The 15,409-nt window shown below is 35.4% G+C and overlaps 1 protein-coding gene across 1 annotated transcript; it reads right to left on the reverse strand.

The window, feature by feature from the left end:
- Window positions 1-12,407: 12,407 nt before the first annotated feature.
- On the reverse strand, window positions 12,408-13,253 carry LOC130949326 (uncharacterized). Its single transcript, XM_057878077.1, has 2 exons — window positions 12,794-13,253; window positions 12,408-12,736 (listed from the first exon to the last, which is right to left on the reverse strand). The coding sequence occupies exons 1-2, from the start codon at window positions 13,251-13,253 to the stop codon at window positions 12,408-12,410; spliced, it is 789 nt and encodes a 262-aa protein (XP_057734060.1).
- Between the last annotated feature and the right edge of the window lie 2,156 nt (window positions 13,254-15,409).

The raw sequence follows: 15,409 nt of genomic DNA on the forward strand, positions 1-15,409 counted from the left end.
TGGCATTTATGTATCCGGTGGTAATACTGGAAAACAAAGTGCTTAGGGCCACGACCAAGACTCATAAAGTAACTGTGTTCAAGAATCAACATACTACACTAGGAGAATCAATAATACTATCTGAATTCTGAGTTCCTATGGATGCCAATCATTCTGAATTTCAAAGGATAAAGGGAGGTGCCAAAACTGTTCAGAAACAAAAAGCTACTAGCCCCGCTCATCTAAATTAGAATATGAGCTTCACTTAAAACTCGGAGATTTTATTACTCCTTAAATTCTTTTTATCCTACTTTATTCATCTAGTTGCTTGGGGACAAGCAACAGTTTAAGTTTGGTGTTGTGATGAGCGGATATTTTATACGCTTTTTGGGGGTAATTTCATGTAGATTTTAGCATGTTTTAATTAGCTTTTAGTAGAATATTATTAGTTTTTAGGCAAAAATCATATTTCTAGACTTTACTATGAGTTTGTGTGTTTTTCTGTGATTTCAGGTATTTTCTGGCTGAAATTGAGGGAGCTGAGCAAAAATCTGAGTTAGGCTGAAAAAGGACTGCTGATGCTGCTGGATTCTGACCTCCCTGCACTCGAAATATATTTTCTGGAGCAACAGGAGTCCAATTGGCGCGCTCTCAATGGCGTTGGAAAGTAGACATACAGGGCTTTCCAGCAATATATAATAGTCCATACTTTGCGCGAAGATAGACGACGTAAACTGGCGTTCAACGCCAGTATCATGCTGCTGTCTGGCGTCCAGCGCCAGAAACAGGTTACAAGCTGGAGTTCAACGCCAAAAACAGGTTACAACCTGGCGTTGAATGCCCAAAACAGCCCCAGACACGTGAGAAGCTTAAGTCTCAGCCCCAGCACACACCAAGTGGGCCCCAGAAGTGGATTTCTGCACTATCTATCATAGTTTACTCATTTTCTGTAAACCCAGGTTACTAGTTTACTATTTAAACAACTTTTAGAGATTTACTTTGCATCTCATGACGTCTATAGAACTGGATTTTATATTCCTTGGCAGCATGAGTCTCTAAACTCCATTGTTGGGGGTGAGGAGCTCTGCAGCGTCTCGATGAATTAATGCAATTGTTTTTATTTCTCCGTTCAAACGTGTGTGTTCCCATCTAAGATGTTCATTCGCGCTTAATTATGAAGAAGGTGATGATCCGTGATACTCATCACCTTCCTCAATCCATGAACGTGTGCCTGACAACCACCTCTGTTCTACATCAGATTGAATGAGCTTCTCTTAGATTCCTTAATCAGAATCTTCGTGGTATAAGCTAGAATTGATGGCGGCCACTCTTGAGGATCCGGAAAGTCTAAACCTTGTCTGTGGTATTCCGAGTAGGATTCAAGGATTGAATGGCTGTGACGAGCTTCAAACTCGCGATTGCTGGGCGTGATGACAAACGCAAAAGGATTAATGGATCCTATTCCAACATGATCGAGAACCAACAGCTGATTAGCAGTGCTGTGACAGAGCATCTGGACCGTTTTCACTGAGAGGATGGGAGGTAGCCACTGACAATGGTGACACCCTACATACAGCTTGCCATGGAGGGAACTTTGCACTTTTTCATGGATGGAATATTACATTACAGAAATTCAGAAGACAAAGCATCTCCAAAACTCCAACATATTCTCCATTACTACATTACAAGTAATTAATTCACGCTCTTTTATTTTTCTAATAATTCAAACTGATAATTTTAATTGAAATCCTGACTAAGAATAATAAAATAAACATAGCTTGCTTCAAACCAATAATCTCCGTGGGATCGACCCTTACTCACGTAAGGTATTACTTGGACGACCCAGTGCACTTGCTGGTTAGTTGTGCGGATTGCAAAAGTGTGATTGCAAATTCGTGCACCAATGGCATGATAAGAAATTGTCATCCAGAGTCTTTGAGCCGGGGCAGAAAGTTCTGCTATTTAATTCTAGGCTCAAATTATTCCCTGGGAAATTAAAATCCCGGTGGAGAGGTCCATATGTGATTACAAGTGTATCACCATATGGATACGTAGAGTTTCAGGATAATGAATCTAACAAAAAGTTCATTGTTAATGGACAGAGAGTTAAACATTATCTTGAAAGCAATTTTGAGCAAGAATGCTCAAAACTGAGACTTGATTAAAATCTCAGTAATAGTCCAGCTAACGACACTAAAGAAGCGCTTGCTGGGAGGCAACCCAGCCATTCACAAAATTTAATTTTATTTGTTTTTGCTAATTAATTGATTTTTACAGATATATGTCAGAGTATCTTCAAAAGGTAAAATAGCAATTGATTGAATTCACAGAGTTGCAGGGAAATTTGGAAGCTTGCTGGCATGAAAAAGCCAGTAAGAAACGTTTTGGGCGTTGAACGCCCAAAAGAAGCACCCATTGGGCGTTCAACGCCAGTAAGGGTAGCCATCTGGGCGTTAAACGCCAGAAAGGAGCATCTTCTGGGCGTTGAACGCCAGAAAGAAGCACCTTCTGGGCGTTTAACGCCGGATTGATAGCGTCCTGGGCGTTCAGAAAAAGGCCCAGTGACAAAGGACTTCCTGGCGTTCAACGCCAGAAAGAAGCAACAGCTGGGCGTTGAACGCCCAGGAGAAGCAGCAATTGGGCGTTAAACGCCCAAAACATGCAGCATTTGGGCGTTTAACGCCAGGATGGTGGGGAGGAGGTAAAATTCATTTTTCTTCACAAATTTTCTAAATTTTTATGTTTCAATTCATGATTTCTTGCATAAACATGTTTCAAAATGTCATCCCTTAAAAAAAAAATTTAATCCTAATTTCTAAAATCCCTTTTTCAAAAATATCAAATATATCTTAATCCATAAACACAAATCTTTTTCCAATCCAACTCTTTTTCAAATCTTTTTCAAACTCATCATATCTTTTGAATTTTGAAATTGCCTCTCCCTCTATTCCTCCCCTATCCTTTCTTTTGCTTGAGGACAAGCAAACCTCTAAGTTTGGTGTGATTTGTCATGATCACGGAGCTAAAACTCATCAAGATCATGGCACCTAAGGGAACAGGAAGAGCAAGGATGTGACTTGAAGGAACTGAAGCGTCAGAAATTATATCTTGAAGGACCAAGCACCCCACAGACTAGAGGAACATCCACTTCCCAAAATAAAGGTCGTTGAGTTCTAATCTTTGCCTTAACTCTGTGATAACTGTTCTTATTAGAAATTTACCTTAGAAGTTATATATTAGTAGTAGTAATTAGTATCTCTACTTTGATTTTAATTCCAATTAAGTTATAATTTATTTTTCTCATCATCATCAAACATGAATAAAATAGTAGATTTTTAGAATAAAGAGGCAATATTTTTTTCGAGTTCTTAATAAGAAAAATTCTAATTATTTATATGTGGTGGCAATACTTTTTGTCTTCTGAATGAATGCTTGAACAGTGCATATTTTTGATCTTGTTGTTTATGAATGTTAAAATTGTTGGCTCTTGAAAGAATGATGAAAAAGTGAAATGTTATTGATGATCTGAAAAATCAAAAGAAATTGATTCTTGAAGCAAGAAAAAGCAGTGAAAAAAAATTTTTTGAAAAAAAAAAAGAGAGAGAAAGAAAAAGCAAGCAGAAAAAGCCAATAGCCCTTAAAACCAAAAGGCAATGGTAAAAAGGATCCAAGACTTTGAGCATTAATGGATAGGAGGGCCCAAGGAAATAAATCCAGGCCTAAGCGGCTAAATCAAGCTGTCCCTAACCATGTGCTTGTGGCATGCAGGTCCAAGTGAAAAGCTTGAGACTGAGTGGTTAAAGTCGTGATCCAAAGCAAAAAAAGTGTGCTTAAGAACTCTGGACACCTCTAATTGGGGACTTTAGCAAAGCTAAGTCACAATCTGAAAAGGTTCACCCAGTTATGTGTCTGTGGCATTTATGTATCCGGTGGTAATACTGGAAAACAACATACTTAGGGCCACGGCCAAGACTCAATAAGTAGCTGTGTTCAAGAATCAACATACTAAACTAGGAGAGTCAATAATACTATCTGAATTCTGAGTTCCTATGGATGCCAACCATTCTGAATTTCAAAGGATAAAGTGAGATGCCAAAACTGTTCAGAAGCTAAAAGCTACAAGTCCCGTTCATCTAATAAGAATCTGAGCTTCACTTAAAACTCTGAGATATTATTGCTTCTTAATTTCTTTTCATCCTATTTTATTTATCTAGTTGCTTGAGGACAAGCAACCGTTTAAGTTTGGTGTTGTGATGAGCGGATATTTTATACGCTTTTGGGGGTAATTTCATGTAGATTTTAGTATGTTTTAATTAGTTTTTAATAGAATTTTATTAGTTTTTAAGCAAAAATCATATTTCTGAACTTTACTATGAGTTTGTGTATTTTTCTGTGATTTCAGGTAATTTCTGGCTGAAATTGATGGAGCTGAGCAAAAATCTGGTTTAGGCTGAAAAAGGACTGCTGATGCTGTTGGATTCTGACCTCCCTGCACTCAAAATGGATTTTCTAGAGCTACAGAAGTCCAATTGGCGCGCTCTCAACGGAGTTGGAAAGTAGACATCCAGGGCTTTCCAGCAATATATAATAGTTCATACTTTGCGCAAAGATAGACGACGTAAACTGGCGTTCAACGCCAGTATCATGCTGCTGTCTGGCGTCCAGCGCCAGAAACAGGTTACAAGTTGGAGTTCAACGCCCAAAACACGTCACAACCTGGCGTTCAACTCCAGAAACAGTCCAAGCACGTGAGAAGCTTTAGTCTTAGCCCCAGCACACACCAAGTGGGCCCCAAAAGTGGATTTATGCACTAATTATCTTAGTCCACTTAATTTCTGTAAACCTAGGTTACTAGTTTACTATTTAAACAACTTTTAGAGGATTACCCTGTACCTGATGACATTTTCAGATCTGAATTTTATACACTTTGACGGCATGAGTCTCTAAACTCCATTGTTGGGGGTGAGGAGCTCTGCAGCATCTCGATGAATTAATGCAATTGTTTTTCTTTCACTCAAACGTGTGTGTGTTCCTATCTAAGATGTTTATTCGCGCTTAATTATGAAGGAGGTGATGATCCATGACACTCATCACCTTCCTCAATCCATGAACGTGTGCCTAACAAACACCTCCATTCTACATCAGACTGAATGAGCTTCTCTTAGATTCCTTAATCAGAATCTCCGTGGTATAAGCTAGAATTGATGGCGGCCACTTTTGAGAATCCGGAAGGTCTAAACCTTGTCTGTGGTATTCCGAGTAGGATTCAAGGATTGAATGGCTGTGACGAGCTTCAAAATCGCGATTGCTGGGCGTGATGACAAACACAAAAGGATCAATGGATCCTATTCCAACATGATCGAGAACCAACAGCTGATTAGCCGTGCTGTGACAGAGCATCTGGACCGTTTTCACTGAGAGGATGGGAGGTAGCCACTGACAATGGTGACACCCTACATATAGCTTGCCATAGACGGGCTTTACAAACAATTGAGTTGAATATTACATTGCAGGAATTCAGAGGACAAAGCATCTCCAAAACTCCAACATATTCCCCATTACTGCACAACAAGTAACGATTTTATTCTCTTTTATTTTTCCAATCCAATAATTCCCATTGATAATTTTGATTGATATCCTGACTAAGAATAATAAAATAAATATAGCTTGCTTCAAACCAATAATCTCCATGGGATCGACCTTTACTCACGTAAGGTATTACTTGGACGACCCAGTGCACTTGCTGGTTAGTTGTGCGGATTGCAAAAGTGTGATTGCAATTTCGTGCACCACTTATATACATAATAAAATTTAATATTATTCATTTTATGTATTATAGAAGAAATTTGAGTACCAATGGTGTAAAATCTAACTAAAGCACACTAAGTTTTGTTTGTTACAGATTGCAGTGAGGCAGAGGTTTCATTCTTATACTTGAAGTAAAAAGAACAGGATGAAGAAAAGAAAAAGAAAGCTCTACAACACCACGACCATAAAAAGTTACGCTATAACAATCTTCTCTCTTTCTGTCTAGCAATTCAGATTTCAAAGTTAGAAGTTTGGAATAGAAATTCGTACTTACTTGTTTATACTCCTTGGTGGTGAATGCATTGCCAACTAAATAAGCACCACAAACCAATGATATCACAATGAGAAAACTGCAAAGGAACATCATATTCTTTGGATCAGACAGGACAAAGCCCTGACAAAGATGAGTATACTAACATGTGAAATTGCTATAGTTCAATAAACTAAATATAATCTCTTAGAAAGTTAATTTTAAGAGTATTCTGTCGTACTCAAATCATAACTCATCCAGAAAAGCAAAGCAATGATATAATTTTATAGCAAATCACAAGAATATAATAATTACAATGAGTGTTTTCCTCTTTTCTTTTATGGAAATTAAACAACAAAATAGAGCACATAAATGCTGAGAATAAAGAACGAGAAACATTTTGACTACTATACTGAGATTCAAACCAATTTTAATTAAATTTGTTCATCTAATCTAAGGAAAGCCTAAGACCATCCATTAGAATGAAATATTTTCAAGAGAACAAAGGCAAAGAGAGAGAAGAACCTACTCGTGAGTCTGCCGAAAACGAAACTCGTAGCTCAATAGCTCGATTGACGAGATTGCCAGCGTAGGAGAATGCCATAGGAGGAGATCGTTGCTGGAAGAGAAGCCACTGGAAGAGACATCACTGGAGGAGAAGTCACAGGAGGAGACGTCGCCGAAGGAGACCGTCACTGGAGAAGACGTCGCAGAAGGAGGTCGCTGCTGGAGGAGACGCCGCTGGAGGAGACGTTGCCGGAGGAGACCGTGAAAGGTACCTTCCTGGACTTCTCTGACATTGAAATGTGCGGGAAGAAGATGAACCCTAAAACCCTATTACTGTGAAACAGAAACAGAAAAAAGAAGAACAAGAAAGAGGAAAGAGTGTGTCAGAGTGAGACCGCTGAGGATGTGGAGCTCACGCGCCCCTATTGTTCGGGTTTATATATAAATTGCGAACAACGGAATTTAGAGAGAGCTATATGTGAGTGTGGAAGTGAGAAGGGTTGTTTTGGAATTTTAAAAATATAAGAGTGTTTTGCTATCCTAAAAGAGAGAATATTCATTTTTTTAAGAGAATATTCTGTTATTTTAGACGTTTTTGTCACGGTAGGGATTTAATTGAAAAAAAAACGTATGGGGATCCAATTAAAAAGAAAAAAGTATAGGGACCTAATTGAAAATTTCGTGAAACTATAGGAACCAACAGAGTAATTAAACCACAATATTATTTATACACTTAAATTATTGTCTAATTGAGACCGTAACTTCAAGTAAAAATAAAATAGATGAGACATATAAAGAAGAACGGAAACTACAATCTAAAAGTAATAAATTTAGTGTACAAAAATGATAACATAACAGTACAATTATAGTTTCTATTCAAGTAGGACCAAAGCAAAAAAACTGCCAAATTCAAAATGACATGAAAGAAGCACATAACAAAACAGGAGATGAAATGTATATGCAAAGACATGGGTAATGCTACGGTGATAATGCCATTTATTTTCTATATGTGATGAAACTTGTTGGCATAGCTGTGGGGGTGACAGAAATTAATTAATGAATGGGGAAAAAATGGTGATGTTCAAGTATATTGTTGCATGGCGTGTAATACTGGAATGTGGATCTGCAAGTGGCAGGAAAAGCAAAACGCAGGAAACGTTTTACCTGCATGAGGAATTCTGAAAGCTATTAGCATGCTACAAAATGCAGGATGCGTTTTGAAGGGGAGTAGCTCCAACAAGCGAAACGTGTCCCTGTGCCCCCTGCATGCAGACTGGTGCACGAAATTGTGATTCATTCTTTTCCAACTCGAAACAATCCCCGGTAATGGCTCCAAAAACTTGGTACTCAGTATCACGGTGTCTAAAATTCAATTCACAACTCCGCACAACTAACCAGCAAGTGCACTGGGTCGTCCAAATAATACCTTACGTGAGTAAGGGTCGATCCCACGGAGATTGTTGGTATGAAGCAAGCTATGGTCATCTTGTAAATCCCAGTCAGGTAGAGTCAAATGTAATTGGATTAGATATTTAAAAGATAAATAAAATAAAGGGATAGAAATACTTATGTAAATTAATGGTGGGAATTTCAGATAAGCGCATGGAGATACTCTGCCCTTTCTTTTTCTACTTTCCTACTTCTTCCTTCAATCCTTCTTACTCCTTTCCATGGCAAGCTGTATGTAGGGCATCACCGTTGTCAATGGCTACATCCCATCCTCTCAGTGAAAAAGGTCCAAATGCTCTGTCACAGCACGGCTAATCATCTGTCGGTTCTCAATCAGGTTGGAATAGAATCCCTTGATTCTTTTGCGTCTGTCACTAACGCCCAGCCTTCAGGAGTTTGAAGCTCGTCACAGTCATTCAATCCCAGAATCCTACTCAGAATACCACAGACAAGGTTTAGACTTTCCGGATTCTCATGAATGCCGCCATCAATCTAGCTTATACCACGAAGATTCTGTTTAAGGAATCTAAGAGATACGCGCCTGGTCTAAAGTAGAACGGAAGTGGTTGTCAGTCACACGCGTTCATAGGTGAGAATGATGATGAGTGTCATGGATTATCACATTCATCAAGTTGAAGTGCAACGAATATCTTAGAATAGGAATAAAGAGAATTGAATAGAAAATAGTAGTAATTGCATTGAAACTTGAGGTACAACAGAGCTCCACACCCTTAATCTATGGTGTGTAGAAAATCCACCGTTGAAAATACATAAGCGAGAGAGGTTCAGGCATGGCCGAGAGGCCAGCCCCCATGATCTGAGAACCAAACGTTCCAAGATGTATAATACACCAGTAAAGAGTTCTATTTATAATAAACTAGCTACTAGGGTTTACAGAAGTAAGTAATTGATGCATAAATCCACTTCCAGGGCCCACTTGGTGTATGTTTGGGCTTACCTTGATCTATCCACGAGCTGAGACTTCTTTTGGAGTTGAACGCCAAGTTGTAATGTGTTTTGGGCGTTCAACTCTGGTTCGTGACGTGTTTCTGGCGTTTGACTCCAGACAGCAACATGGAACTGGCGTTGAGCGCCAGTTTACGTCATCAATTCCCAAATAAAGTATGGACTATTATATATTTCTGGAAAGCTCTGGATGTCTACTTTCCAATACCGTTGAGAGCGCGCCATTTGGAGTTCTGTAGCTCCAGAAAATCCATTTCGAGTGCAGGGAGGTCAGAATCCAACAGCATCAGCAGTCCTTTGTCAGCCTTGCTTTCAGAGTTTTGCTCAGGTCCCTCAATTTCAGCCAGAAATTACCTGAAATCACAGAAAAACACACAAACTCCTAGTAAAGTCCAGAAATGTGAATTTAACATAAAAACTAATGAAAACATCCCTAAAAGTAACTAGATCATACTAAAAACTACCTAAAAACAATGCCAAAAAGCGTATAAATTATCCGCTCATCACAGACCAAGACTGCTTTTTTGACCGCATTGGAGAAGCAAAACGGAAGATGCGTTTTGAAGCTGTCAGGGAAAAACGCAGGTTGCGTTTTGAAGGCTCCCCTGCTGCATGCACGACACGTGTTCAGGATATCAGTTCCAGGGGCTATAAACGCGAGTGCAATGTAAAATGCAGGAAGAAAATTTTGTAAAGTGAAAGGCTTGTTGAGAGAAAGAGGCAATCGTGAGGGGTACCCTCGGAGGCTTGCTGAGTGGTTTAGTGAGGAAGAAGAAGAGCAAAATGGTGCTGGTTAGAGTGAAGACCATCATTTGAAAAATGGTTTGTAATTTTACTAAACCTGAAGATCACATTATTGAATATTTGGATCATCCTCAATGGGTAAGTAAATTTTTTATTTTAATATATATTTATTTAAATTTTGTTTGTAATTAGTACTGTGGTTAGTAATATTACTATTACTAATATTATGTTATTATTTATTTCTCATAACCGTTTAATTTTTTTTGGTAGTGTTATTATTATGTTATTAATATTATTGTTATTATTATTATTATTAATATTACATTATTATTTGTTTATAATAGTGGGTATGACAATGAGAATAATTTAATAATATTTTTTAATAATAAATCAGATAGTGTACTAAGTTATTATTATTTGTTAGTGATTTGTTGTTATTTTTCATGATAATGATAATAATGCCGTACTCAACAGTTTTTTTTAAACTATGTTTGTTTAATTAAAAAAAATTATTAATTGTTATTGTTATTGTTTTTAAAAAAATCAATATAATAAATATTTATTGTTATGGTTATTATTGTTATATTTGAGTAATTATTATTATGATTGGTATATTATTATTTGTTTATAATGCTGGTTTGTTATGTTAGTGTACTAAGTTATTATTATTTGTTAGTGATTTGTTGTTATTTTTCATGATAATGATAATAATGTTGTACTCAACGGTTTTTTTTTAACAATGTTTGTTTAATTAAAAAAATTATTAATTGTTATTGTTATTGTCATTAAAAATGTCAATATAATAAATAGTTATTGTTATGGTTATTATTGTTATATTTGAGTAATTATTATTATGATCGGTATATTATTATTTGTTTATAATATTGGTTATGATAGTGAGAATAACTTATAATACTACTGTTTAGTAAACGAATTTTTTTAACACTGTTTGAAAATTTTTTTTTACTAATTTTAATAGTTAGGCAGTATATTGTAATAATAAATAATAATATTTAATAACAGAATACTGTTTATTATTTGTGGTAATACTGTGTAGTGTATTAAGTTATTATTATTTTTTAGTGATTTGTTGTTATTATTATGATTAGTTTATTATTATTTGTTTACAATACTGGCTATTATGAGTAATCAGTATTTATGAATTTTTAATAATTTATTATTATTTTTTAAGATAGTAATAATAATACTTAATAATTATTATTGCTAACTCTTTTTTTGAATAAATTATTAACTGATATTATTTAGAATTCTAATAGCTATCAATTTTCTTGTTGCAAGGTATCAGGAATTTGTTGTCCAGAAAACTTGATCCGTCAGATACCTTTAACGAGGTAGCTGTTGCGGCACTGGCATTGATTGGGTTTCAACTCGTTTCGCGAGTCGGCAAAATGAGAGGTCATTCTGCATTACTGAGTGCTTTGGTAGAACGCTGGAGGCCGGAGACTCACAAATTTCATCTTCCGGTCGGTGAGGTGACGGTGACGCTGAAAGATGTGAGCTATATTCTTGGTCTCCCGATTAATGGGGAGGCCGTTACAGGTAGATCAGACAGCAGTCACCAGTTTTTGGTGGAGAACTGCATGGCGTGTTTTGGTCGGGAGCCCGGTCAGCAAGATCACGTGTCGGGGAAGGTTAATATTGCATGGGTGCGACGGTGCAGAGACACCGAGAGGTGTGATACTCAGCAGTCTGTTGAGCGGTACGTTCGAGCGCACATTTTCTGCGTGCTCGAAACAGTTGTGTTTCCGGATAAGTCGACTACTTCATTGAACTCGAAGTTTCTACCGCTACTTCGAGATTTCGACCGCATTTCATCATACAGTTGGGGAGCAGCCTGTCTGGCACACCTGTACAGATCGTTATGTCGTGCATCACGATACAGATGCAAAGAGATGGATGGCCCCCTGATATTGCTTTTTGTTTGGGCGTGGGAGCGTATGCCGCTCCTGGCACCTATACCCCGCGATCAGCTCGGCGATGTTGGTATTCCACTTACGCGACATTATTGGTTTTTATTGTTATTCGTATTGTTATTCTGTTTTGGTTACTATTATTGTTATTATTGTTATTATTATTATTATTATCATTTTTATTAATTTGTTATTCTAATTTAAAATAGAGGACCAGGTTACATAAAAGCCACATACAACTGTGACGTAGGGGATAATAAAGTTACACAAAAGCTTAGCCACTAATGTCCTCCAGCGGAGCTTGGACCTGCGCGCTGAGGACACCGGTTGCGGCTATGTCCCTCGCGTCCACAAACCGTACACCGGCGAGGACCACGCATATCCCGCGAATCCATCTCATTCAAGTAGCGGGTTGACTTCGGTCTTCCCTTTGTCGCGCGCCTCAATGTCCAGTTGGCGATCACCTTCGCTCCTTCGTATCTATCCCATGTAGATGGGTCACCCATCGGAACAAACTCGCTCCTGTACACCTTGCAAATTTGAGACATCTTGTACACATCGTGCACGTACACTTGCCAATCAAGACGCTGGTTGGCGCAACATGCAAGCACGTGGCGACATGGAAGTCGCTCAACCTGGAAGTGGCCACAGTTGCAGTGTCGTTGTGCAAGATTAACAGTGTAAATGGTACCATCTTGCATTTCGCGGACCTCAAACATCTCGTTGCGCCTGTCGAACCGGTTGACCACAATGTTTCCTGCACGTCGGAAGCTTTATTCAACTCTCTTCGTTGCAAATTCTGAATACGTGAATCCGTTGTGGAGACGGTCATGAGCCTCAGTACTCTTCCGAGTGAACAACTCATTCAGCCGATAGAAAGTTGACCGGACAAGGGCAGTCACAGGAAGGTTGCGTGCACCCTTCAGGACAGAATTTATACACTCTACCAAGTTTGTTGTCATATGTCCCCAACGATGACCACCATCGAATGTCAACACCCATCTCTCAACACCGATCTCATCGCACCATTGAGTATATGCCTCACCCTGCTCTTTAAGCCTTTGGTAGTTTTTATTATACTCCTGCTCCGTCCTATAATAGCCTGTTGAACAAACCATTTAATCATAAGTAGGTGCCACAAATTTGCTATAAATAGAACCATAATAGCAAGTTGAAATAACTGTGTTGACCACGAGTTTATGCAAATATGGAGCCTTGAACCTCTTTAAGAAGTTGGACCCGATGTGCCTGATGCAGTACATGTGCCAGGCCCTTGGTGGTGACCATGCACCGTTACTGCGAGCCATTGCAGCGTCGATAGAGGTATGGCAGTCAGAAATAATACCCACACCATCAATGGTAACAACATATCTCCGCAAATTGGTTAGGAAAAACTCCCACGCGTCTGCTGTCTCACCCTCGACAATCGCAAATGCAATAAGCACAATGTTTTGATTCCCATCCTGTGCAACACCTACCAGAAGTGCACCTTTATATTTTCCGTACAGGTGCGTGCCATCAACCTGCACCAGTGACTTGCAGTGTCTGAATGCTACAATACACAGATAGAAGCTCCAAAAAATGCGGTGCAGAAAAAAATCAGCCTGGGGGCGACACATTTTCTGTTCTTTGCAGGTTAGTGAAGTATAGGATCAGTTGGGTTAGGTTTGGAGTCAGGTTTAGATTGCTCAATGTCCACAGATTCCTAGATAAAGTCAAATTTGAACATAGGTGATGATATTAATAAAATAAATTAACTACCAAATTAAAGAATTTTTATTCAATAAATTAATTGCACGTTCTATTTATTAAAAAAACATTTAATTTTTTAAATAAATTAATTAAATATTTTCTATTTTAGAATACTAAAAAACAATAAATTTTTTGAAATATATATAATTTAAAAAATATTTATTAATTTATAAAATATTATTTATCTTATTTATAATACAAACGAGATAAATCATATTGCAAACACTAATTTTTTAGTTTTTTTTTTTGGTCCAATAATTATACACATATTTAGTTACAATACAAAAAATATGTTTTTATTTTTAATTTTTTTTAAACTCTTAATATCTCATTTACAAATTAGATTTAGTCAATTAAAATTTTACTTATTTCATTTATATTTGATATAAATTCATACTACTTATTTTATTATCACTATAAATAAGATGTGTAATAAAGTATAAAAATATAACTTCTCTTAAGATTATATAATATATATATATATATATATATATATATATATATTAATAAATAGAAATATAAAAGAGATATATGAAAAAAAAATGAGATTTAAATTTAAATTAGACAAAAATTTAAAAAAGAGAAAAAGTTGGATAATTATTAAAATAGTTGAGAAGTTAATATTATTTTTTAATTTTATCGAAATTTGTGTCCACCCATTTTAATATTTTAGAAACTTTCGATAAAATTAAAAATTAATATTAACCTTCCAACTATTTTAATAATGGCTAACTTTTTCTCTTTCCCAAATTTTAGTCTAATTTAAATTTAAATTTTATTTTTCTTTCATATATCTCTTTTATATATCTATTTATTAATATATATAATTTTAAGAGAAGTTATACTTTTACACTTTATTCACATTTTATTACAATAACAATAAAATAAGTAGTATGAATTTATATCGAGTGTAAATGAAATAAGTAAAATTTTAATTGACTAAATCTAATTTGTAAATAAAATATTAAAAATTAAAAAAAGTAAAAATAAAAATATATTTCTTTTACCGTAACTAAATATGTGTACAATTGGACCATAAAACAACTAAAAAATTAGTATTTGTAATATAATTTTTTTCGTTTGTATTATAAATAAGATAAATAATATTTTATAAATTAATAAATACTTTTTAAATTTTATATATTTTAGAAAAAATTATTGTTTTTTACACTACAACAATATAAATTATTTTTAGGGTTATATGTGTAAAAAAAGAATTAAAATTTGTCAAAAAATAAATTTTGACACTATTTTAACTATGAAAATATGTTAATAAAAGTTTTGTCAAAAATAGTATTTTTAACATATAAGTGATTGTGAAAAAAGTTTAAATCTTATTTTGATAAATATTGGCTGTCAAAAATAATTTGTTAGAAAAATTTGAAATAGTATGAGATGAGATCTTGAAACTGAAGAATAAATTAATATTTTGAAGATAAAGAATGAGTAGTATGATCCCAAATTGAGAGCAGTGTGATGTCAAAATTGAACCCAACGAAAAAGAAAAATAGAGTAAATTGAAAATAAATGAGTGTCAAAATTAAGAAGTAATTTTCTACGGTCAAATTATTCATCAAAAAATATAGAGAATTTGACATTTGTGATATTTGTCAAAAATATATATTATTTTTTATATTTAATTATGGTATTAAAAAATAAAATATTAAAATAGCTCTTTTTTCTTGTAGTGCTAGTATTCTAAAATAGAAAATATTTAATTAATTTATTTAAAAAATTAAATGCTTTTTTAATAAATAGAACGTCGCTACAACAATATAGATTATTTTTTAGAGTTATATGTGTAAAAAAAAAGAATTAAAATTCGTCAAAAAAATAAATTTTGACACTATTTTAACTATGAAAATATGTTAAAAAAAAGTTTTGTCAAAAATAGTATTTTTAACATATAAGTAATTGTGAAAAAAGGTTAAATCTTATTTTAATAAATATTGGCTGTCAAAAATAATGTTAAAAAAATTTGAGAATATATTTTTTATGATACTTATTAACCGCCAAAAATACT

The sequence above is a fragment of the Arachis stenosperma genome, chromosome 9, assembly GCF_014773155.1.
Source record: "Arachis stenosperma cultivar V10309 chromosome 9, arast.V10309.gnm1.PFL2, whole genome shotgun sequence".
Classification (NCBI taxonomy): Eukaryota; Viridiplantae; Streptophyta; class Magnoliopsida; order Fabales; family Fabaceae; genus Arachis; species Arachis stenosperma.

Bases quoted from the DNA above. Each gene is read 5' to 3' on its own strand.
- LOC130949326 (XM_057878077.1), bottom strand. From the start codon at position 13,253: ATGTGTCGCCCCCAGGCTGATTTTTTTCTGCACCGCATTTTTTGGAGC. The intron at 12,737-12,793 runs GTTCTATTTATA...TTTGTTCAACAG, and splicing joins TATTTCAACTTGCTATTATG to GCTATTATAGGACGGAGCAG.